This window comes from Elgaria multicarinata, chromosome 9, assembly GCF_023053635.1.
Source record: "Elgaria multicarinata webbii isolate HBS135686 ecotype San Diego chromosome 9, rElgMul1.1.pri, whole genome shotgun sequence".
Lineage (NCBI taxonomy): Eukaryota > Metazoa > Chordata > Lepidosauria > Squamata > Anguidae > Elgaria > Elgaria multicarinata.
In genome coordinates, this window is record NC_086179.1 from 16,058,260 (window position 1) to 16,084,715 (window position 26,456).

Consider the following 26,456-nt stretch of genomic DNA (forward strand, 5'->3'; position numbering starts at 1 on the left):
ACCATCAAAATAAGAAATTTACAATAACTTGGCTATATTATTTGAGGAGAAAAATATACCATACTCCAACTTACACTACAAGGGTAAATTGAAGGGGAAAGATCTGTGGGAAGAAGATGAACATCATGGCTGAAGAACTTGAGGGAATGGTATAGCACTTCTATACAATTATTTAGAGTAGCGGGTGTCAAAAACAAAAATAGACAAAAAATGATAGCTAACCTGCAATAGGAGAAGGCACCTAAAGAAGAAGAATGTGCTCTATAGTCTTATGAAAATCTTGATGTACCAACTTATAGTTGAATGGGATGGGGTGCACCAATAACCACTTTATCAAACATAGAACAATGTCATGACAATGCTGAAGATGAACTGGTACTTAGACAGATCACTGACAGATATCTCAGACCCAGTATTTAGATCTCATACGTTTCCTACTCATGTCCATAAATATAAAAAAGCAGCAGGGTATATACCAGTCTTCTGCAACCTGTTGTTTTATACGTTGAATGATTTTAATTTTTGTGAACCGCCCAGAGAGCTCCGGCTATTGGGCGGTATAGAAATGTAATAAATAAATAAATAAATAAATAAACCTGATGCCCACCAAATGTTTTGGACTACAATGTCCAGCATTCCTGATCATTGGTCATGTTTACTGCGACTGATGAGATTTATCTTCCAAAACATTTGGAGGGCCCCGGGTTGGGGAATATACTGAGGAAATTGGTATGGGTGAATTGTAACATTTAAACACATGTTCTCCCTTGATGATGGAGGACAATCGAAAATCTTTGGGAGGTGAAGCAGTAGGCAGAGTTCAGTAGTCAGTTGCTTTCCCAAGGTGAAGCCCCCCCCCCACCTTTGCTCCCAGATTGGCTCTGTCTAGAGCTCTTTGGCATGTTAAAAAAAGTGTTATTGAGAGTAAGATGAGAGGACATTTCTGATAGAGTCTTCTCTTCAGCTCACTGGTCAGCGCTTAGTCTGGGTTGGACTGGGAGTTTTTGTTACTGGGCCTTCTCTCCCTCAGGACAGGCCTGTGATTTTGGCCTGTTTTTCCCCTCAGATGTGTTTTGAGCTAGCACTCTGCTTCCTTCCTTCTTTTTTTCTTTTTCTTTTTTTGGCCAAACTAGGCAAGAAATGCCAGCCATTACTGCCTTCTCCCACGACAGGGTAGGCAGAGAGCAAGAACAAACCCTGTTTCCCACCCAAAAGTTTTCTGGTACCTGGATGTTGTCTAGGGAAGCCCTTGCTGATGTCACTGAGGATTCTGGCGCCATTTTGAGATAGGACACGCTCCTTCACCCACATCTTGGCAAGCGGTCCTCAACTAGAGACCTGGCTGAGGGGGTGAGTGGTGTTGGGACTTCTCTTATTCCATCTTTAGCCTTTCCTAACCACAATGCTGATCAAGCACACCCCAAATTCCTCCACTGAGTAAGAGGGTTGGTAGCTACAAAAATAAAAGAAATAAACCCTCCTAAAGTAGCAAAACATACAGTAAAACCTTATGCTCAGCAAAAATTAGTATGCTTTCCACATGCAACTGCAGTATAGGTTGGAAACAATTAGGTTAGTACAGCCATACAGTTCTTTTATTTTATTTATGAAGTAAAATTAAAAGCAGTGATTTATGCACAAGAGGAAAATTCAAGGTGATTATTTAAATAAACTGTTATCTGCATTACATTCCTTGATGCAATAAAAAGAAGAAGAAGAAAAGAACAGATTCCGGAATTCAAAATGCTTTAGAACTAGTGAAATAGGAACACTAATCCCACATAGTATAATAGTAATAAAGCTAAATAATCATTCACTATTAACTAATTTTTTTAAAGTAGCTGGAATTTTGTTATAAAATTAAATTAGGGATATGTTTATATTATATATACAGCATCACAAACTGCAAATTTATATATATGAACAGACAACAGATCAACCCAGAAGCTACTGACACACATGGAAATTCAGGCATCACATGGAATTCTGTCCTCACAAGATCTTCCCTAAAGATTACCTGTCATTATTCCCTCTGTTTCTGATGTTCAGGCTGTGAGTGTCATTGCTCATGTAGCAAAAATGGCTCCACCCCCACACAAAAAGAGATACCAGCAAGCTTGGTTGAACCTTAACATTTGCTGAAATACGTCAAAACTTTAGGGGAGGAGAGGGGGGACCCCAAAAACATCCCAGTGAGGGCTGAGTTTGCTCAGTTGCTATGGAATGCTGACTGACTATTGGAGAGAAAATACATAAATAAGGGAAAGAAAGAAGGGAACAGAATGGAGTAGTTGGAATACTGGACAGCACCACTCACACACTGCAACATGCTGGTGTTCCTCTGTGCAGCCATACAGATGGGGACTGAGCATCTGTCTACAGTAGCATGAGCACCTACTGGATTTCGGACAGCAGTGGGATGGATGTGGGTTGTGGAGATGAACAGAGCCTTGTCCACTAAAGAAATCTATTCCCTACTTCTGATAACTAATACCCCATCTGCAGAATGCCATGAAGAACAGCAGGGTTCCTTACCGTATTGTATTGATCCCTGCTACTCTTGTTCACACTTGCACCTTGAAGTTAACAAAGCCATGGGAGAGCTAGAATGGATCAGGTCTGCCGTGCTGGAGGAGGAGAAGCTGACCCTTTCTGCATTTCCCCAATTTAATTGCCTGCCTTCAGGTTTTTATTGGCCCCATTGCACCCTAAATGTACATTTCCTCTAAGGGCAAATAGGAGCTTTAGGAGTTAGGGATTATTTCTGTTGGGAAAACAGTGCAGGGAGGAAAAGTTAACCCCCGTTCCCACAATGTCACAGTCCTCACATGATCCTTCCATCTCTCTCTGTGGCTGCTTATTAAACAACAATCCATTGATGTTCCAAATCACAGATCTCCCAGTCATGGCTTATTTGGCCCTGATGCTTGAAATATGCATTGTGAAATTCTGTTAGATTCCCTTTGTAGCTAAGCATTTAAGAGAGATACTACATAGAGCCAGTACACCAATTCTCAAGTCCCACTGTGTTTCCTTTTACACAAAGAGAATCATGAATTAGTTTTACTCTGTTTCATGACCAATGCGTGCTTCATAGATTCTGCAAGCATTTGTTTACTCTGAGTGAAAAAAACCACAAAATCTGAAGTTTCCCGAGAGATTTGAGCCTGGGAAAGCAAAAGTTCATGTCCCCTTTCCAAGACTAAATCTCAAAACCATGCATGTAAATGGATTAAACTATTTCTTTGTTGTGTGCAGGATGTTCCTGGTGTTATTTTCCCAGCAAAGCTTGAATTCAAGAATGGGGAACCAGAGATATTTTAACTGTAGCTCTGGTCTGACAGTTTGTTTTTTAGTGAGGCCTAACAATAATATAAATACATCTTTGTTTGTTTTACAATACAATAAGCGGACCATTATATTGGTGGAGTTATGATCTTAGACATTATGGGTTGGGTCCAGACTTAGTCATACTGAAAGTAGTTCCATTGAAATTAATCAATTCAGCTGATTTCAGTGGATCTAGATCCAACCCAGTATTTCTCAACATATCTCTCTGCTTATTCAACTGTTAAAATGCCTTTCATAAAAGGAGGTGGGCCTCCAAAATGAGAGCAAAGGGACTTTCCATTCTAAATGGGATTTTTCATATACATTTCTAGCTAGTACATACTTGCCTATTAAAAGTATTAATAACCCAGGCACGGAGTTTACAGGAACCAAGATGACCACCCTAGGCCTGGGAAACTGGGTCATTTTGGTCGGACTTCATGAAATGGAAGCTCTCAGAATGTTTTCCAGTAATATTTGACTGAAAGCCTAGATTAGGGGTGCAGAACCTCAGTTCTGGGGGCCAAATCCCACCCTCTTATCATTCCCTCTGGAGCTCCCTAGATCACCATACTCTCTTCCCCTGTCTTCACCCGCTTTTCCTCAACCACCAATCGATTGGTGATTTCTTTGTTTCTGTGCAGTTTTCCCCTGCTCTCCCAAAGCTTTGTTACTGGCAGGAAGAGTTTTAAAGTAAAATATGCTGGCATTTTTTAAAAACTTATTTTTCGCCATACGCGGGGCTCCTCTTGAAGGAAGAAAAATGGCGGATGTGACGTCCCTCTTTCCTTCCAGGACATTGCTCTGCCATTTTGGACACTGGGGGAGGAAACACTTAAGTCTGCGATCCTCTCCCCTCCCTCCCTCAGCACCCTTAGGTGTAGACACGTCCCCCCTTTGCCTTTGGCCCCACCCACTACTGGAATGCAGCCTCTAAGAGATTCTCCAAAATGGAGTCTGGCCCTCTGGCTCAAAGAGGTTCATCACCCCTGGCCTAGATTGTCCCCCGCCTTGGAATTTGGTTGTGTCTGCAATCATGTTTATAACTATGTAGTAAAACTGCAGGAAAGAATTTGGCCCTCTCATTTCTGTTTGAGGAAGAAAGTGATTTTATAATCTTCCTCAAACTGCCAAGAAACCCAGAATACTGTGCCAGAATTTTCGAGGAGGTTATTACTTTAAAAATAAAGTCACTAAATCCAAGGGTGCAGACTTTTAGAGGACACAGTGATCTTGAAATCCAGTTTAGGTAATTAATAAGGAGCCAAAACTACTTCAGGTATAAAACCTTCCCCTGAGCCCTTCTGACAGTTTTAAGGATTTTACTATCATATTTCCTTAATTAATGTATTAAAGGCCTACTTTAGCAACAGGGAATAATGAAGCTGACTAAAAGGCTATGTGCTGTCAAAAACACAATGCTTCATAGATAATATTAAAAACATCTCCCTAGTCTCTTTCAGGCAGTTCTTTTACGAAGAAGTGTGATTATGAAATTTTAGTAAAACTCCGGTTTAGATTTCTTTTATATGGAGTTGTTTAGCAGAGATTTTCCTTCCCTTGGCCCAAAAGGATTTTCATGAAAATGTATTTTCAGGGGTAACTGAGTAATGGGCAATGAAGGATTTTATAATAATTTTAAAAAATGCTTTTGCAGTAGAGCCGCAAACGTTTGCAATTAAAATGAAAGTAATTAAAAACATTAAAGTAAACAAGACCTTTAACTTTCCACATGAACATGCCTCTATAACTATAAAATGTAATTGGTCCAAACTTCTTTTTTTTTTAAAAAAATGTGACTGGTTACATAATTTCTGCTAAAAACACAAAAAAAACCACAAGCTGTTCCAAATGCCTAATATGAATCCCTCCTTTTTACCTATAAGGTTTAAAATTCAAGTTAATCAATTAACAACAATTTAATGTAATCCTATGTGTGCATTTACTCAGAAGTAAGTCCCTCTTGTTCAATGGGTCTGATGCCTTTGTTTGTTTAGAATTCCATCCTTAGAATACATCTATGAATTGCAACTAATCAGCACAAATTGATGTTAGGGCTATGTGTGTAGATTTTGTTGTTTGTGGAAATAATGTCCTTTCGTAAATGTCCAAACAAATGTCTCTGTGTATTGGATATTGGGAATTGGTCCTGGAACATCAAGAGTGATCAGTCATGTTTGATCGTGCAGCTGTCTCATGTTTTGAAGGGGTTGAAACTTTTATCTTACCAGACAATTTCTAGAACAATGTAAACACATGTAAAATAATATTAGTATCCTAACCCAAAGCCTCTGGAGGCTACTGTGTAAAGAGCCATAGCTTCTATCTGCAGTGTTTACCGCGCTGGTATTGCATTTAGTGTTGATCCACTAAACTGCTGCCTGCACCAGGAAATCTTCCTGCTGTGCTAGAATTGCTGAATTGATTCCTAAATAAATCCACAAAAGTTATCAGTCTGGAAAAACATCCACTAGCCTGATAAGAAGTTAGTAGCCTATATTTCTATGCTGGCCATGGAGGAGGCTTCATAGCATTCTCCTCCTCCTCCTCCTCCTCCTCCTCCTCCTCCTCCTGAACTCAGCTTTGCATCTAGATGCTCAGGAGTGCTTTGCTCAGCTTAGGCTGGTATGACAACTGCGTTGATTCCTTACAAAGTCAGACTTGGCCGTTGTGACACATATCTTATTTACCTCTAGATTGGATTATTGCCATGCATACTACTTGGTGCTTCCTTTGAAGCATGTTCAGAAACTTCAGTTGGTCCACAACGTGGCAATGGAGGTGTTAGTAGGGATGTACGAAAATTATCTGCCATTTGTTTGGCAGGCAAAGCTCACACATTCCCAAGCTTCTGATGCTTGTTCGCAAAATATGTGCTTTAGAAAAATATGCATGTTCACACTTTAGTCAATGGGGAAAAGTACAAAGTTGGGTGTGAACTTCAAGAAAGTGCACACTCCAATGTATATTTTCCCTGTTTGAACAGCATGGGGGGGGGAGGGGGAGCACACAATTGGGAATGGAAAAGAGGCTAACCGAGTTTTGAAGTGGAACTTGGAGAACCTCAAGAAGTTCAAGAGCCTCGTTGATTTCCCCACGGCTAGATGTTAGTGGGCGTTCTCTCACGGATCAAGCTCCACATACTTTTAATACCTGCATTGAAGATTGAATTAAGAAAGAGGAAGTTTGTCATGTAACTGCTGAGACCCATTTTTCTGCAGCAATGTTAAAGATACAGAGGGCTAAGGGCTGTTTTCACGGCGCTGAATTGGTGCCGGTCTGCCATCAAACCCTGCGGTATCGTTGCTGGGGGGTGACAGCAAGTTCTTCTTCGTGGTCTCTATGCATCACACATATGGGCTCTGCGCCTGCGCAGAGACCAGACCGGAACCTACTATAGCTGAGTGGAACGTTTTTGGCGGGAACCCCTCCCCCCACGCTACCGCGCATGTCCATGGGGTTCCCGCCCTTACCTCAGTTCTTCGTCGTCCGCCATCGTGCATAGACCAGTTTAACCGAACCTCTAGCGTTTTTCTTGTTAACTCACTTAATCTTCTCTTTAAAATCTTTTCAATCTTTTCCTAAGACTCTTCTTACTTCTTTCTTTATCTATATATATATATAAAAAAAATTTATTGTAGATAGTTTTCCCTCAGCGACTTCGGTCGCTTGAGGCCTGTATGGCAGCAAAAGCCCCGTTTAGGAAGTGTGTCAGGTGCGGGGCGAAACTTCCACCGACGGACGGGCACTCCCTTTGTCTCGTTTGCTTGGGAGAAGGACACGTTGTGGAGGCCTGCCACCACTGTATGTCGTTCACAAAACAGACTAGAAAGCACAGAGCCGACAGACTTCGTTCTATATTGTGGGAAAAAGCTCTCAAGGCCACGGAGGCTCCCACTATGGAAAAAACGGCAGTTGGTAAGCCCGTTACTGAAAAAACGGCAATCCGTAAGCCCGTTACCGACAAATCAGCAGACCGCAGCACTGAAGTGCAAGCCAGAGCTCATAGGGCACAGATACCCCTCACGCCTGGCCGGTCTTTGACGAGTTCTATGGCTAAAAAGATTTCAAAGAAAGCCAGAACTCCTAAACCTTCTTCGGAGCTGGAGAAGAAGAAGAAGAAGAAGAAGAAAAAGAGGGACGCTGAGAAATCCACCCTAGCGTCGCCTCGAGCGGCGGAGTCAGTTAGGAGTCATTCCACGCCTCCCATTGCTCCGACCGCGTCGATGTCGAGGCCTCCCTCGGCATCGAGATCTCAGTCGGTGCCGATGGCCACGGTACCGACGCGCCCGCTCAGCCTTTCGGAGGGCGAACTAAGAGATTCCGCGTCAGCGGCTTCTTTCCAACAGCCCACAAGGCCTCAAACATTGCAGGGATTGGTCCCACTGCAACCATCTCCAAGACTGACACCTCGCCGTGAATGGGACGGAGCTTCTAGATACTCCGATCCTCACCCAAGATTTGAAGACTATGAATGGGACCGATATCGTCCTCAGCGCTACTTCCCGGATCGACAGTGTCCCCAGGAAGAGTATTATGCGCACCCGCCACCTATGACAAGAGTGTGCCGGTTACCTTCACCACCTGACCATCAAGCTTCGAGGGTGTCTACCCCTCGGCAACGTATGCAGCCATCGGCGTCGACCGGGGCAGCTCCCACGGTACCGACGGAACAACTTCAACTGCAAGTGGTTACATTGTCTTCTCCTGAGCAAGACTACCCTTCAGATTCGGAGTCGAGGGTGTCTGCAACTCCAACAATGCCTTCGCCGGAGGATGAGGTCCACGATGACGACCCTTCCTCTCCTTCGGACGATATGGTCAGATTTTCTGACCATATGCTTAGAATGACACAGGCTCTAGGATTAGATATCCAGCAAACAGACGAATCGGTTGTGGATCCCATTTATGATGTATTCCAATCTACCACTAACCAGAGACTGGCTATTCCCATCCCGCATGCGTTGAAGCAAACAGCCCAACTATCCTGGAAGACACCTGCTGTAACTCAGGCTACGTCTAAAAGATTAGAGACCCTTTACCGAATTCAAGAGGAAGGCGTCATGTTTTTGGTGCAACATCCAAAGCCTAACTCCATTGTGGTTGAGTCAGCCCAAGGCCAATCACAAAAGGCACATTCGGCTCCAGTAGATAGGGAAGGCAGAAAATTAGACCAGACTGGTAGAAGGATTTACTCTTCTTCTTCTTTAGGCATTAGGGCGTCAGCATACGAAGCGACGATGGCGAGGTACCAACTTTTCCTGTGGGAAAAGATGGGTTCCTTATGTGAACACCTACCGGAGGACAAGAAGGAGCTGGCGAGGGTATTTCAAAATGAGGCCTCAGCCATCGCCAGGCAGCAGTTATCCACGGCACGACACCAAGTGGACTGCCATTCGAAGTCGATGATGGGCGCAATATCTCTGAGGAGACATGCGTGGCTCAGATCGGCTAATTTAAGCCATGAAACCAAGTGGAGGATAGAAAGTATGCCATTCGATGGCGAAGGACTTTTTAATACTAACACCGATGAAACACTGGATTCCATCTACAAAGCCAGAACAACGGCTAAAAAGATGGGTTTCACTGCTCCTCCAGTGCAGTACAGGCCAAAGAGATGGGTGAGGCCGCCAATGCAACAACACCAGCAATACCGGCCTCAGTACCAACATCAGCCTCGCCAGCAACAACAACAGTTGCAGAGGAAGAGACCCTACCAGGGCAGATATCAGCAGGATAAGAGGCAGCCCGACTTCAGTAAGAAGCAGCGGGTTTGACTCTTCGGCCCCAGATCCACTCCCTTTTGCGAACCGCTTAGCACCCCAGTACCATCAATGGGAGTCAATTACAACAGACTCCTGGGTGCTCACTATCATCAAGTCGGGCTATGCCATCGAGCTCGATGCCCTTCCTCCTTTTTCCGGCGTGAAAGTAACGACTCCATCCCCTCCTCTGCTGCTCGAGGTACAGACCTTACTATCGAAGGGAGCCATCTCTTCCGTACCTGCAGAGGAACTCAATCAGGGATTTTTCTCTCGTTACTTCACGGTCCCGAAGAAAGACGGAGGTCTTCGACCGATCATGGACTTAAGACAACTGAACAAGTTCATCACCCCGAGGAAGTTCCGTATGACAACGGTTACTTCTATTCTGCAGCTTCTACAAAAAGGAGTTTGGTTCGCAGTGGTGGATCTGAAGGATGCGTACTTCCACATCTCCATCAGGAAGTCGCATCAAGCTTACCTTCGGTTTTCGATCGGTGCATCCCAGTACCAGTTCACCGTTCTTCCGTTTGGATTGGCGACGGCACCGAGGGTCTTCACGAAGGTCATGGCGGTGGTGTGCGCCCACCTAAGGCAGAAAGGCATTTACGTTTATCCATACCTGGACGATTGGCTCCTCGTAGCGGACAACAGCGAGGCTCTCCATTTAGACATATTAACCACCCTCAACCTGTTGGACTCGTTGGGGCTGTGGGTCAACCACGAAAAGTCCATTTTGACTCCACAGCAGAGATTGGACTTCATAGGGGTAACCCTATCCTCTCGAGACGGGAGGGCATACTTACCGTCAACCAGGGCGAACACCTTACAGCAGTTAGCCATCGATACCGAGAGCCGCCGAAAGGTTTCGGCATGGACAGTTCAGAGACTATTAGGTCTGATGGCAGCTACTACTGCAGTCATCAGATTTGCAAGACTCAGAATGAGGATATTGCAGGCCTGGTTTTTAAGGACTTTCGATCTCAGGCACGATGCTCGACGAACTTACCTTTCGATACCGAAGCAAGTGAGGGCATCCCTGAGATGGTGGTTCTCGATGTCGACTCTTCTCGAAGGCGTTCCATTCCAACAAGACGCGCCTTCGGTAACGATCACGACGGATGCATCTTTAGAAGGATGGGGAGCCCATTGCAGCTCTTTAACCTCTCAGGGTCGTTGGCCTCGATCACAGAGGGAGCATCACATCAACCATCTCGAACTCCTGGCAGTAGAAAATGCGGTAAAAGCATTTGCACAGATGATCGAAGGCAAGAATGTCTTGATCGCGACGGACAATACCACGGTGGTGGCATACATCAACAGGCAGGGTGGAACAAGATCACACCCTCTGAACCGTTCTGCACTCAGAATATGGAACTGGTGCATAAAGAGAAGGACTTACCTGACTGTGGTCCATGTAGCCGGCAAGGAGAACGTCGTTGCGGACTCCCTCAGCAGGTCATTCCATGTCGACCACGAGTGGGAGCTCGACGTCGAAGTGTGAGAAAGCCTTTTTCGGTATTGGGGCCGCCCTGCTGTCGATGTCTTCGCTACCGAGGACAATACAATTTGCGCCAAGTATTGCAGCAGGGCAGGAAGAGGAAAGCGCTCTCTAGGAGACGCTTTCACCAGGACTTGGAGAGGGAATCTCCTGTACATGTTTCCTCCCTTCCCACTGCTGACAAGGGTGGTAGCCAAGATTCAGATAGAAAACTCCAATTGCATCCTCATCACACCGTGGTGGCCTCGACAGACATGGTTTCCTCACGCCCTTCGGTTATCGAGAGGGGATTACATCAGGCTCCCGTCGATACCGAAGCTCCTGTCTCGACACCAGGGCAGGGTTCGACACGCAGATCTGTCGACCCTCAAGATGACTGCATGGAGGATAGCAACCACTCCTCCTCCGGTACCAGAACTTTGACTGTGGATCATATCATACTAGCAGCATTAAAGCTTTCCACAAGGAAGGCTTATACAGCAAAGTGGCAAAGATTTCGGAACTTTGCTTCAGAACAAGATCAAACACCAGAATCTTGCCACTTATCTTTCATCCTCAATTATTTATTGACACTTTTCCAGCAGGGACTTAAGCTCGCATCCATCAGGGTTCACCTTGCTGCGATTACGTCTTTTCACCAAGGTGTAGATGGGTTTACACCTTTTACCCATCCAACAACGAAGAAATTTCTAAAAGGTCTGAAGAACACGATACCGACTGTGAAGAGTATCGTGCCACCATGGAGCCTGTCAGTTGTGCTGCAAGCACTGACACGCAAACCCTTCGAGCCTATGGCTTCGACAGACCTTAGGCTACTTACTTTAAAGACTGTCTTTCTAGTAGCCATTACATCGGCAAGACGGGCAAGTGAGCTTAGAGCTCTTAGGATAGATGTCCCATACACTATCTTTCATAAGGATAAGGTTGTGCTACGCACAGATCCAGCCTTCCTACCTAAGGTAGTGTCTACTTTTCATCTGTCCCAACATATTACTTTACCTGCTTTCTTCCCTAATCCAACTACACCTCTTGAGTCTTCCTTGCACACTCTCGATGTAAGAAGGGCTCTTGCTTTTTACAAAGACAGAACAGAGACTTTAAGGAAAACAAAGCAATTGTTTATTTGTTATGGTGAGCCTTCTAAGGGACTCCCTGTCTCTTGCCAGCGGTTGTCACGCTGGATAGTGGAGACAATAGAATTGGCCTACTCTATTTCTAAATTAGAGTTAGTGAGACCTGTGACGGCTCATTCCACCAGAGCTGTTTCAACATCGGTGGCCTTCACCAGAGGTGTTCCCTTGGCAGAAGTCTGTAGAGCCGCAACGTGGTCCACTCCATCCACGTTTGTCAAGCACTACAGTTTGGACACCCGTGCGAGGCAGGACTGCTCATTTGGGAGGACAGTGCTTTCAGAGATCTTCAGATGATGCACCAACCCACCTCCAAAGGTATGTCAGCTTGCTACTCGCCCATATGTGTGATGCATAGAGACCACGAAGAAGAAATGCAGGTTGCTTACCTGTAACTGTAGTTCTTCGAGTGGTCATCTATGCATTCACACAACCCACCCACCATCCCTACTCGGTGGTGTGAGACTTATAAATGACACTGTTTTTATTGTGGAATGTACTTTATTTTATTTACACTCATGTTTATGGGGGCACAATGTCGGACTCCTGTAAACTGAGGTAAGGGCGGGAACCCCATGGACATGCGCGGTAGCGTGGGGGGAGGGGTTCCCGCCAAAAACGTTCCACTCAGCTATAGTAGGTTCCGGTCTGGTCTCTGCGCAGGCGCAGAGCCCATATGTGTGAATGCATAGATGACCACTCGAAGAACTACAGTTACAGGTAAGCAACCTGCATTTATTTACATAAAGGGAGTCAGTGCGGATCTTTTGGTGGCCATTAGGCTTGCTGGGTCCACCCCCTCCCGGGGCTTCTGGTGACCAATGAAAGGCCACCTTCTGTCAGGGACGCACTCTCCACCCCCAGCAGAGCAGCCGAAAGAGGACAGATGGGGAAAAGCCGCACGGACTTCGCTCAGCCAGGAAAAGTCTGGGTAAGTCCCCGACTTCTGCTGTGAGTCTTCGCCTCTTTGCCCTGGGTTGTCTCTGAATCGGCAGCTGTGTCATATAACCGATGCAGCACAGATTCAGAACCACCCCAGAGCAAAGACGTTAAGAAATCTCTCTATTCTATGCATCTAATCCCCCTTCTCTGTATTCATTTCTTTTTAAAAAGCTTCTAATCCAAGAGAGAAAATGGTGGTAGGGCACTGCTGCACTCCACCTTAGTCCTAACACCAGCTGGAGATCAGTGTGTAAAGAACGCCAGTTCAGAATTCAGAACTCAAACAGTGAAGTCAAGGAAGATAAATGTTTTTCCATAACAAACCAAAGTCAGTAAGCTTCACACATTTCACTTCAGTTATAAAATGTGAAGTTGACTGCATGTTCAGTCTGTAGACCTGCATTTATCTTGCAGGAACAGAGAACAGAGCCTCTTCTGAATTACTGTTAAGCATAACATGTATCTTTTTAGGTCCACATTTCCCTCTGGCAACCCATCAAGTACATTTACTTTTTAAAATCATTGTTCTATTTTATACATGTCATGTTTGTGCTTTACTGGGTTGACTGGTGAATTTTCCATGCTAGAAGCACCACAAACCTAGATGAGAGAAGATTTTACACTTCATACCAACGATTACAGTGCTGTCTTCCCCATGAATTATAATATCCTGTTCCAGGCAATGTGCTGTTTTATTTCCAAAACGGCAGCAGCAAAACAACAGAAAGAGTTCTGAGCTGTTGAGAAAAGGAAATTCTGACAGTTTTATGTTCAAGATAAAGACTAGTGCTTTATTATTAAACTGCAAGTAGGCCTTGCATAGCAATTCAGAATGTTTACACAACAGAATGGTGGATCTCCACATAACTTACATAAATCCTCAAGCGTATTTTTAAGGAAATGGATTTCTATAATTGAGTTTTACCATTTGTGATTAAATTGGAAGTGCTGATCAATTTTTTTTCATTCACCACTTAACAGCCACTGAGGGGTGGGCAGAATCTGACAGTTTTGCTTTGTAATTAATTAATAATTTGAATTGATATGGGGTTGCACATATTAATTCAGAAACCAATGCATTTCAAATTAATTATGAATAGGCACTTTCCTATTGATGTTACCAAAACGTATTATGACATAGGGCCTTGCTAGACGAGGTCTTAGCGCGCTGTGAGGCCCGGTTTCCCTGCTGTGCATCCAGATGACGCACGGGGAATCCGGGGTCAGGCCGTGCTGAGACCTCATTTGAACCGCCATAAGCGAAGTCGCTTATGGCGCGGCTTTTCCCCAGCCCTGGCCTGAGGCCGAGGCTGCGGAACATCTAGCAGGGTCCGTGGCTTTTTGCGGCTACTCGCTTACTTGCGAATAGCTGGGAAAAGCCACAAGCGCTGTGCCCATCGGGCCGGGGGGGATCCCGGGAGGGAGATGGGGGGGAAGGCCAGACCGGCAGGAGAGGGGGATGGCGGAGGGCGGCACACACATCAAGGACGGGGAGGGATGGTGGAGGGCAGCACACACATCAGGGACGGGGAGGGAGGGTGGGGAAAGAGTGGGCAGGGGGGCATGGGGGGATCAGGAGCAGGTGGGGAGCTTAATTAAAAAAAAACCCACTTACCTTGTCCGGAGTCTTCGGGGCGCACGTGGCCCCTTTAACACTAAAAAAAATGGCCGACGCTGCAGGGCTTCCAGAGTCCCTGCGCGTCGTGTGTGTAGGAGGCGGGGTGGCGCACGCTAAAGTTAGCGCGCCGTTGCCCCGCCTCCCTGCCGGCTTATCCAGCATAGTCTAGCAAGGCCCATAGAGGCCCCTGAGAAATCTCTAGCCTGCATAGGGAGGGTTCTGTTATCTTTGCCACAACTTTTCCCTGCATGTACTCATGTTACAAACAGGAGCAACTGAGTGGGTGCATTACTTTTTGTACAGTCTCTAGCTTGTTTACATGTCTCATGTTGCTGGAAGATACTCAGGGTCCCCAATCATGCTTTTCCCAGTGGTTTGGCATGGCTAACAGGAACTAACAGAGCTTCCATAGACTTCGGTATGTCTAGGTTCCATTTCTGGAAGGTGTCCACCCAAAATGGAATACCAAAAGCCATAGAGAAATTTGGGGGCTACAGAATTTAGTGGCATACAGCTACCAAATTAATCCTTTAATTTAGCTAAAAAGAAAAATTCTTAAACATTTTACTTCTAAAGCATATGGAATATATTCATTTTCATGCATAGGCAGGCAGCTCAGTACATAACTTTCAAACTTATTTTCTTTTTTTTAAAAAAATTGAAGTCTTGAGTTTTTCTAAAATTCACCTCCAGACCAAGGAATCACATCCTGAAATGTACTTTAGAATGCAGAATCGCGATAATTCCCATAAACCCAGAAGTAGTGAGCTGTTTGGGACCAAGGCTTGCAAAGTTTTCCATCACATCAGAGCAACTGAGGCTGGAGCCATGATAGCTTGAGCAAGCACCAGACCTTCTGATGTCGCTAGGTCTTTAGGTTGCACAGTTAACAAGAAGGTAACACAGGCCCACAGTGATGTCACAGCAGATCAGCCAGTAGCACTTAGATATGGGGTAAGAAGAAAAAGAAGAGTGAAGGACTAGGAAGAATATTTAGTGACACACTATGGTCCATTATACCGATGGTTTTCATACTTGATCCCAGAATTTCCTCCAGTTCTATCTTTGAAAGATATTGAATTGAGTACTGTATATATTTTAACATTAAGTAGAACAATATTTCCCCTATTTTTTCAAAGAACAACAAAAAGATGAGCATATTCACCAAGTGATACAAGTCTTGTATAATCTATTCCTACTCATTTCAATAGAATTTGTACATAGATTTATAAGGTGGATTGTACTCTTCGTTAAAAACATTTCTTTTTCTAAACTCTTATTACCGTACAGTACCAATTCCGTAGACCACAGGGCACCATCACATGAAAGAAAATTGCATTTCCTTTCTGCTGCTTCTATGCCCACACATTTGCTCCTCATTACTGCCTCATTCTCAAGGGAGAGGAAAGAGGAAGTAAACAATGTGCACGTGGTCCATTCAGTGGGCTGTTTTGATTGCGCTGCTTCTCCTGCACACAGCAGGAGATAACGGCACATTCTGTCTCAAAAAATAAATCAGACTTACTGGGGGTCTTTTTGACACGTGAAGAAGGCTAGAAGGGATGGGAGGTGTGCAGGATGCAGACAATGTCGTGAGAGGGACCTGTGAAAAGCCATGAGTGCCCAGTAATGAGTGTGCAGTAAAACGCTTGTCTGAGAATAGTAATAACTGGATGTTCCAGAGAAGTATGTCTTCCATAATTTGTACAAATTGATCATATTTGGGGAGTACTGCTGTCCACAATAAGCTGAAAAATGATTATGGATGGAGTTTGTACATATTGTTTTATGAAGGCAAAATTGTGTGAGAACAAGCAAATCAGTTTTGCCTCCAGTTTCAATCATATTTCAGGGAAAGGCTTCCAGGAGCAGCAAAAAAGTAGCAAGTTTGAAACCCTAACAAATGAAATATGTTTTGTAAAATTATGCATAATGCTATTTTGCTCATCATCCTCACTCTCTAAACAGAAATTGTTGTGTAGGATTATTTGGTGCTATAATGGCCAATAAATAAAAAAAACTGTTTTCCATCTCTGGATTTTCATATTTCAGAGATCTCTGTCTGGATATCTGACTAGTTTAGCCTTATTGGCACAAGGGACACAATAAGGCTAAAGGCAGACAATAACTTTTAGGGGAATTGGGTTTGCTTTCTATGGTGTACATACATATTTCTTCTATATTATTATTATTATTATTATTATTATTATTATTATTATTATTTACATTTATATAACGCCCCATAGCCAAAGCTCTCTCGGTGGTTTACAAAGATTATTTCACTTTCGCTTCTGGTCAACCGGTTTTGCACTTGTTTTTTTTTTTTGAATCAATGAAAAAACTTGCAAAGCAATTTCCTGGAAGCAGTCATATGATGGGTATACTCACCATGAGCACATATTTCTCTTTCAAGCTCCCTTTTATTCTGAAGAAGAGAAAAACATGATTGCCTATTTCCAATCTGAACCTCTTGATGTCCTTACTGATTTTGTCTTACGGTGTTGGAGATTGATTGTTTTATCCATAATTTTCCTGATTAAAAAGTGTGACGCCTTCTAAGAAAGTATATTAATAGCCATATCTACTCAAGTGTCTTGTATCAAAGCCTGGAGATACTATGGTGTTTATATCAAATCAGCTTGTAGGGGCTTTGCTAGACCTGCCGGGTTATCCCGGCAGGGAGGCGGGGCCGAGGCGCGCTAACGTTAGTGCGCCTCGCCCAGGGTTCCAGACGTCGGACGCGCAGGGACGTCGGATCCCTGCGGCGTCCGCCATTATTTTTTTTGTTTTTAAAGGGGCCGGGTGCGGCCCGAAGACGGCGGACTGGTAAGTCCTTTTTTGTGTGTTTTTTTTTACCGGGGGGGGGGAAGGATGGCAGGGTGGGTGGCAAGGGGGGGCGGGTGAGATCGCGCCGCGCGCCGCAGCCGCCTGAGCAAGCAGGCGAGCGGCGCTTGCCCGGGCAATGCCGCCCCATGCCAGGCATTGCCCGGGCAAGTGCCGCTCGCCTGCTTGCTCGGGCGGCAGCAGCGCGATCTCACCCGCCCCCCTTGCCAACCACCCTGCCATCCTTCCCCCTCCCCTCTCTTTCCCCCCCCCCTGGGCTGATGGGCACAGCGCTCGCATGAGCGCCGTGCCAGGTCCACGGCTTTTCGCGGCTACTTGCGAGTAAGCGAGTAGCCGCAAAAAGCCTCGGAAGTCACTACACTTTCCCCAGCCTGAGGCCGGAGCTGGGGAAATGGCGCGCCATAAGCAAATTCGCTTATGGCGCGTAAGACCAGGCCTCAGCGCGGCCTGCCGCCGGATTCCCCTGTGCGTCATGTGGATACACAGCAGGGAAACCGGGTCTGAAGGCGCGCTAAGGCCTCGTCTAGGAAGGCCCTAGGTTGGTAATGTATAGCTATAGATATTTTAATTTCTTACTCTGTATTTTTTTTTTGACTGTATGTATTACTTTTTCAAACAGTGGCCTTAAATTTCCAAACAGCTGGAGTACAAATGGATCTTCAAAATGGGAAATTTTTGGAAAATGGTGGTTGTGGCTATATACTAAAACCAGAATATCTTAGAAATAGAGAGACACAATTTACTCCATATACTATAACTGCAAACACTCAGCCAGTTGTGCTTACAATAAAGGTCAGTCTATTTTGTTGGTTACATTTTCTTAGTTAATTTGCTAGAACATTTGCTTTGTACAAATAGTTACGACAGATTCTTTTTGAGTGTTTACAGCCCAAACTTGTGATAAGCACTTCAAGTAACTTGTGTTTGACAGCACACTGGTATCATTTGTACCAACAGGGTACCTGTACATGAGGTTTCAGGTAGATTTGTGAAGATGTATAATAGCTTTAAGGAGCTTTCTGAGTTGTAAACATGATTCAGTTCACACTTAGAAATGTGTGCCATTATGAAATGGAAGAGTGATTCACATACATAGATGCAAACCTGCTTATTCCAATGATGTTGCACTAAGATAAGCAGTTTCTTAAATTTTCACCTAAAAATGTGTGTTTTGGAGGGCCTGAGCCGGTTGAAAGATGAAACTAGCAGATTGCAGGGGAATATGCCTACATTATCAATGTCTGGTGGCATTTGATTTTATTGACTATCTGCTGTATTTTGTTCTTTCTGTTGGTCTTTGTTTCTTTTTTATTTATGTTAACTATTTTTAATTGTTTTAAGCATACTGTTAGCTGCTTTGGCGACCTGTTTCAGTTGAGACAGGTGGGAAATAAATATTTTAAATATTTTAAGTAACTAATGAATTGACCAAATCAATGAGTAAGTTTGGCTGTCAAAGGTATCAAATTAGCCTTTTTGACATCACTTAGATGTAGATTTGTTGTCAAATAGGTCTGTGGTAAAAGTTGAAGTCCTTCAGCACATCCACAGCAAAACATAGCTCTGTGTGTGTGTGTACACAGTGTGTGTGTGCACACGTGCACACTTGCTGCTACCTGCCTGGGGTCACTGGTGCAACTAGGCAATTTTAGATTCTGGACTTAATGATATACTTAATGTCAGGGATGCTTTAGGGTGGATTCCTGCATTGAGTAGGGGGTTGGACTCGATGGCCTTGTAGGCCCCTTCCAACTCTACTATTCTATGATTCTATGATATTGGGCAGGCGAGGTGGGGGGGGCTTTAGACGGCCATGTGTATTCCTTCAGTTGCGAAACACACAACTAATATTTCTCCTGCCACAACTGCCATTCCATGATTTACAGCTAACGTGCAGTTAGCATGTTCAGTTTAAACTCCCTGAAATCATGACATCGTCATGACCTCAGGAATAAGATGGAGTTTGCTTCTACTGCCCTCATCATATGAGCGATCAATTGCCCCCTTCCCCAGGCGACAGGACCCTTGACTTTGATCTCTAGGTCCACTTGTAACAGCACCACTTCCTGGGGTAATCACAGAAGCCATTCCCTCGTCTGACTCTGAGGGATCAAAGTCCTATTTCTCTTCCTTTGCTTCCCTTTGACTTTATAGGGTTCATCCCACACAGATGCTGCTGCCTCACCCTGACCTATCCTGGAGAACCGCAGTAACTAGAACATTAGTTTTGGATATAGAAACTCTGGTTGAAATCCATTGGGCAACGAAGTTCACTAATTCTGTTTGTTGTGAGGCTAAAATGGCACTCTGTTCTACATGGAGGATGGGATGGGATACAAGTGTAGTTAATATTCTCCCAACTTACCTCAGCAATTGTTGTAATTGTCTTCATCTTGGGTTTCTCCCAGAGGCTATTGCTTGAACCTCTGTGGGGCAGTGATCTGTTAAGAGTTGGCATTCAGTTCATTAACGTGGTTGAATCCAGAATCATACTTTTTCAATGACAGGTTGCTTTTTCTCTTATCAGTTATTTCCTTTATGCTGAGATCAACTAGTTTGTTCTTCAGCTATAACCTATAAATATTATTTGTGTGCTAAAACCTGGTGAATTTCACCTTTTAGTTCAAGCTGTGATGCTCATATGTAGCAGTGGTGCTGAAAAATTGCCAGTCAAAACTAAAATAAATCAAACCTGCTTGATTTATTAACTGCAATATTCCCTTGCACTTTCCTCTGCTTGCTTTTGGGAAAAAAATACCTTGAGTACCACAGATGCTGAGACTAGCTTCCTACAAATGCTATTTAGTCATCAAAGGCATCTGACAGGTTATTAAATACCACTGCTGTAGTTTCTTGTCTAGTTACACAATGTACATTTTGCTCTTTGTTGGCAAGCATGTGACACTGAGCTAGTTTTATCATACCAATTAAATTAAAAATGTGCACAGGAAAAGTTTATCCGGCCCTATTTATTGCAAGAAGGACTGAAAGATTTTGTTCATTTTAATTAATGAACAATAATTTTCATATACATTAGGGTTGTTCATAACTCCTAATTTGCCCAATGCAGGGATATGAAATAGATGCATCCATAAACACGAATGCATTATAATTTTACCTTGTTTGGAATCCCTTAGTTTAATGAGCTGGTGCAGTGCAGTGGTTAGGTTTGTGACGTGGCAAGTCCCTGGTTCAAATGTTGCCTTTATCATGAACTCACTAGCATGCCTAAAGTCCCTAATCCTCAGTGCCACATCTGTGATAGAGCACTAATAATATTTATTTACACAATGGGGCGTTTGGAAAGGTACTGAGATAACATACGTTGAATGCCTTGAGCCAGCCTTCCCCAATCCGGCGCCTCCAGACATTTTGGATTGTAACTTTCATCATCCCTGACCATTGGCCACACTGGTTGGGGCTGATGGGCCTTGTAGTTCAAAACATCTGAAGGGCACCAGTTTTGGGAAGGCTGTGTTGGGCAATCTAAGTCCCATATTAATGCTAGGTATTATTATGGCTACTGCCTTGCAAAGAAGCGGGATCCTTTCCTTTGGGGTTGCCTGATCAGCACCTCTTTGTTGAGTCCTTATCTTTCTGCTTGCTTTTGGTTTCTTCTTGCTTGCCCTATGACATTCCAGAACCTCTTTCTGTGGGTTTCCTATTAATTATGGACTTCCGCCTCTTAGGCTATTCTTTGAGTTGGGCTTAAATTTATGAATGAGACGACACCTAAGTGTGTGTACAGACCTCTGTGCAACCCTTCAGATACCAAGAGCTTTGCTTGTGTAAGATTTCCTTCTTTCCTTTTCTTTTTTGCCAAAGAAAGTTTGGGAAGGACTGTAAAAGGTCTGTGGGACTGTGAAGTGGCTACAGGTGTCAGGAGGTCCGAAAAATAAAGAAGGGGTTAAGTATTTAGCAAAGCAAGAAGCTGATGAATGGGTAGAGGATGAGGCTATCAGTGGCTACTTCCCATAATGGCTATATATTGCCTCCACATATTGCTTTATATTGCTGGGGAACATGAGTGGGAGGGTGTTATTACACTCATGTCCTGCTCATTGGAACTGGATAGGCCTTGGGCTGATCCAGCAGGGCTTTTCGTATGTGGACATGTCCCAAAACCACTCTAATCATGGAGGTATAGGGGTGGAAAAATTGGGGAGAGAAGAAATGTTGTGAAATGTCCATGCAATGTAAAGGATACTGCAGTAAAACTAGTGGAACTTTCATGCTGAGAAATGCAGGTATAGAAGCACTGATCAGAGCTGCGTCTATACGATACCGCTTTGCGTCCTGATTCCCCCCAAACCCTGTGGCATTGCTGCTGTGAAGTGGCCTTGATATGTTTAAATGGCAGGACTGAGCACGGACTATCCGGAGTGGAAAAATCACAGCAGGCGGGAATGAGCAGCAAATTGAAAACTGCGTAAACAAACAAACAAAGTCCTGGGAACTCTGCCCAACTTTGAAAGTCTGCTACAGTTCATTGAATTGATGCATTAGGCATCTTTTGTTCCCCAGATTGTAATATGGCCATGGTGGTCATTACTTGGCTTGTCCAGCCTGCTGCTTGCCCTGGTTCCTGCGCCTACCCTGTACTGGGAACCAACCCTAGTACAAAGTGAATCCACCAGTGACAGATAGAGGCAACAATGAGGTGACATTGGGGCAATTGAAAAAGTCACAGTAAAACAGCACCAAGAGTGGTGTCCGGAACACGTCGCTGGCCCTAGTCCTGCTGTATGAAGGTGCACTGCCTGATATTATTCACATTTACTCAGAGGTTCTATGGAGTGTTCTCTGAAGCAAGTTTGCATAGAATTGCAGTGTGAACCAGTAAAATACTGAGTGAAATGCACTCAATTTCCCCACTTCGTAATGTAGAGGAAATAGTGCTTATATAGCTTTTTACTGCATGGTAGCCTTCCCTGACCATTTTCCAGCAAAACCATTGATGCCAAAATAATAACCAAGTATGTTTGAATAACCTGACTAAAGCTTATGCATTGTTTTTGCTTTTGCAGCTTATCAGTGGCCATCAATTACCACCTAGCAATCTCTCGAGGTCTAATAAAGCCGACCCCCTAGTTGTAGTAGAGATTTATGGTGTTCCAGAAGACCAGACAAAACAACACAGTTGTGTAGTTAAGGGTAACGGTAAGTGGAATAGTCTCTATTGTGTAAGGTCTCTAATTTAGGAATTCAGCTCATTAACTTACCTTGCTTATCAAAGTTATTCCCCTGGCAGTTGGGCTAATATACAGAAGCACCAATGCATGAATCAATAAGAAAAACATGAATGTCCCAGAAAGAATGTGTAATGTGTGTTTTACTTTTTGAATTTTATTACATTTCTTCAAATTACGACATTAAAGGAACACAACCGTTTAAGCTACCTACCCACTCATATCAGTACATGTTTATACATTGTTATATAATTATATAATAATAATTTATTACCTTTCTTTTCTGCCCAATAGCCAAAGCTCTTTGGGTAGTTTACAATTATGGGGTATAATTATAATTAAATAATCTCTCATCCCAGCTCATATAATCCCATGCCCATATTTAACAGACATACAAATAGACAGACTGGACCAGAAGGAGTGGAGTGGTGGGGATAAAAACTGGGGATAAAATACAGGTGGTGTGGTCGTCGATGGAACTCCAAACTTATCCCTCTGAGAGAATCTTAGTACAAGCTAATCTTCAAAAAGTTATAAAAATAGAGTCCAAATTCCTATACATTTTCTGTATCCTTTCAACTTCTCAAGACAACCTTTTTCTTAACTGCCAGATTCAAACAGGTCTCCTTCTATCCATTTTTCTGCATGTGGTCAGAGAGAAGATGTCTAGTTTCTAAGTTGAATGCACTTCGCTACAGCTGCTGCTCTGACAACCCAAAGTTGTTATATCAGAGAAATCCTATTATCAGAACCTTGGTTATATGGAACTCCTGTTCATCTAAAATCACTGTGGGCCTTCCTCCCTTCCTTGTGCCATACAGTGTGGGTTTGACCTGCAACAGAGCAAGGAGTGATCACATATCACATGGACTACATACTTATGTATTTGAACATCCACAAATGTAGGAAACATAGTACCTTTGAATTTTATTTTTTTGAGGATTTCTACCTCAGTCCTTAGCCTGAAGACTCTCAGAACCTAATGCACTTGGCAAAAAACAGAACTGGAGACCTAACCAAGGACATGAACCCCAGAGTAAGGTGCATATTTTTTCAGAATGATCATATGAAAAAAGATCAGGTGCAAATATGCTATAAGACTACAGGAAGATTTGGGAGCTGTACTGAGTGAAGAAGTCTCATTCCACTGAAAGGCCCACTCAGGGCTGATCTACACCAAGCAGGATATTCCACTATGAAAGTAGCACGAAAGCAGTATATAAAAAGCAGGAGCCACACTACTGCTTTATAGTGGTATTGAAGTGCACTGACAACTTTTGGGGCCTATTGACACATTTATTTATTTATTTATTTATTTATTACATTTTTATACCGCCCAATAGCCGAAGCTCTCTGGGCGGTTCACAAAAATTAAAACCACAGTAAAACACCCAACAGTTTAAAACACAATTACGAAATACAGTATAAAAAGCGCAACCAGGATAAAACCACACAGCAAAGTTGATATAGGATTAAAATACAGAGTTAAAACAGTAGAATTTAAATTTAAGTTAATATTAAGTGTTAAAATACTGAGTGAATAAAAAGGTCTTCAGCTGGCGACGAAAGCAGTACAGTGTAGGCGCCAGGCGGACCTCTCTGGGGAGCTCATTCCACAACCGGGGTGCCACAGCGGAGAAAGCCCTCCTCCTAGTAGCCACCTGCCTCACTTCCTTTGGCAGGGGCTCACGGAGAAGGCCCCCTGTAGATGATCTTAAGGTCCGGGTAGGTACATATGGGAGGAGGCGTTCCTTCAGATAACCTGGCCCCAAACCGTTTAGGGCTTTAAATGTTAATACCAGCACTTTGAATTGGGCCCGGACCTGGACTGGCAGCCAATGAAGTTGTAAAAGGACTGGCGTAATGTGATCTCGCCGGCCAGTCCCTGTTAATAACCTTGCTGCCCTGTTTTGCACCAGTTGAAGTTTCCGGACCGTTTTCAAAGGCAGCCCCACGTATAACGCATTGCAGTAATCCAAACGAGAGGTTATCAGAGCATGGATAACTGTAGCTAAGCTATCTCTGTCCAGATAAGGGCGCAGCTGGTATATCAGCCTGAGCTGATAAAAGGTGCTCTTTGCCACTGAGTTCACCTGTGCCTCAAGTGACAGTTCTGGATCGAAGAGCACCCCCAAACTACGGACCCGATCCTTTAGGGGGAGTGCAACCCCGTCCAGGACAGGGCAAACATCACCTCGCCGGACAGAAGAACCACCCGCTAACAGTACCTCCGTCTTGTCTGGATTGAGTTTCAGTTTATTAGCCCTCATCCAGTCCATTACCGTGCCCAGGCACTGGTTCAGAACAGCCACTGCCTCACCTGGGTTTGATGAAAAGGAAAGGTAGAGCTGGGTATCATCCGCATATTGATGACACCTCAGTCCACATCTCCGGATAACCTCCCCCAGCGGCTTCATGTATATGTTAAACAGCATAGGGGATAAGATAGAGCCCTGTGGAACCCCATGGCTTAGGAGCCACGGCACAGAGCAATAATCCCCCAGCACCACCTTCTGGAATCGGCCATCCAAGTAGGAGCGGAACCACTGCAACGCAGTACCTCCAACTCCCAGTTCAGACAACCTATCCAGAAGGATACCATGGTCGATGGTATCGAAGGCCGCTGAGAGGTCCAGGAGAACCAACAGGGTCGCACTCCCCCTGTCTCTCTCCCGACAGAGGTCATCCCACAGGGCGACCAAGGCAGTTTCCGTTCCAAAACCAGGCCTGAAGCCCGATTGAAATGGATCTAGATAATCCGTTTCATTCAAGAGTGCCTGGAGTTGTCCTGCAACCACCCGCTCAAGCACCTTGCCCAGGAAAGGGATATTAGCCACCGGCCTGTAGTTGTTAACATCTTCCACATACTATATACCGCTTTCATAGTGCTATATCCTGCTTGCTGTAGATGTGTCCTCAGATGCACTTCCCTTCCTGATCCTTTAATGGGAACTCTTCAGGTTTTCCAGATTTTTCCTTTGTAAAACACCCACTCTAGAAACTTGAAAAACCCAAAGGAGAAAAAAGATCTGAAGATAGGATTTTCTGTGTATGCTATTAGATTCTTCATTAGAGGATTGGGAACAAGGCTGAAGGAAACATAAGGTAGGTCGGGGTAGGTGTGTTAGTGCAATTGTGGATGCTGAAGACACTTACGGTACACACAATTGATCTTCCAATCCACAGCTGCAAACACTGGTGAATTTTCAGCAGAAGTACAACAGGCTGATGGACTCTGCAAGGACGACATTAGCTTAAGACCTGCACGTAAAAATGACCAAGCAGTTTTAAGAGAAACACATAACAAAGGTGGCATTCTTGGCTGCACCATGGCCAAAGCAATAATTCATGTAGAGTGAATGCAAATTACATGACGGGAATTTCTGCTTAGCTAGCATCTCTTTTGCAATTGTGTGAAAATTTCAGTCCTTCAATCAGTGCGAGTGATCAGCGGGCAGAAAGAGAAATGGAATCAAATGGAGGCTTTATTTTCAGTACCCAGTGAATAAAGCTCATTTAACTAGTAAGGTGCAACTCCTTTAAGAAATTGTTGCTTGTCTTATATTGCTCTTTTTATTTCAGCTTTATGTCCTAGATGGAATGAAACATTCACATTTAATGTCCAAGTTCCAGAGCTTGCCTTAATACGGTTCGTTGTAGAAGATCAGCTTTCTCTCACTTCCAATGATTTTCTTGGTCAATATACTTTGCCACTTCTGAGCATGAGTAAAGGTATTATATATTTTTCCAGCACACAAAAAAGCCTTCCAAACCTCTATTAATAAATCATTCTCTTCATAATTGTTATATACAATAATAACTTTAAACTGAATGTATAGGGGATATACGAAATGCCCTGATATTATGATTTTTGGCTGTGTTAGTAGCCCAGCTTTAACTTGTGACAGTGCACAACTAAATGGGGTTGTTAACTGCACTTATTGAGTCTTCATTGTCATAGATATGGACATGCCTGGGTTTGAATCTGGGAACTTTTTTATGCACTGAGCTCTAGCTCTTCTTAAATTCATCAACATGCCTCAAGATTATCTGTAATTATTATTGTACCTTTGCAGTAATTATTGTACCTTTGTGGTCAGACTTCCAGCTTGTTCAAGAATATGTTATTTTAGCCTTTTT

The 26,456-nt window shown here is 43.9% G+C and overlaps 1 protein-coding gene across 1 annotated transcript in view; it reads left to right on the forward strand.

The window, feature by feature from the left end:
• The window catches only part of PLCZ1 (phospholipase C zeta 1), a 114,939-nt gene that overhangs the window by 87,740 nt on the left and 743 nt on the right, over nt 1–26,456 (forward strand). Inside the window, exons 10-12 of the mRNA XM_063134521.1 lie at nt 17,747–17,919; nt 22,155–22,287; nt 25,899–26,048. Of these exons, the coding sequence (XP_062990591.1) occupies nt 17,747–17,919; nt 22,155–22,287; nt 25,899–26,048 (456 nt within the window). The remainder of the gene's footprint in view (nt 1–17,746; nt 17,920–22,154; nt 22,288–25,898; nt 26,049–26,456) is intronic.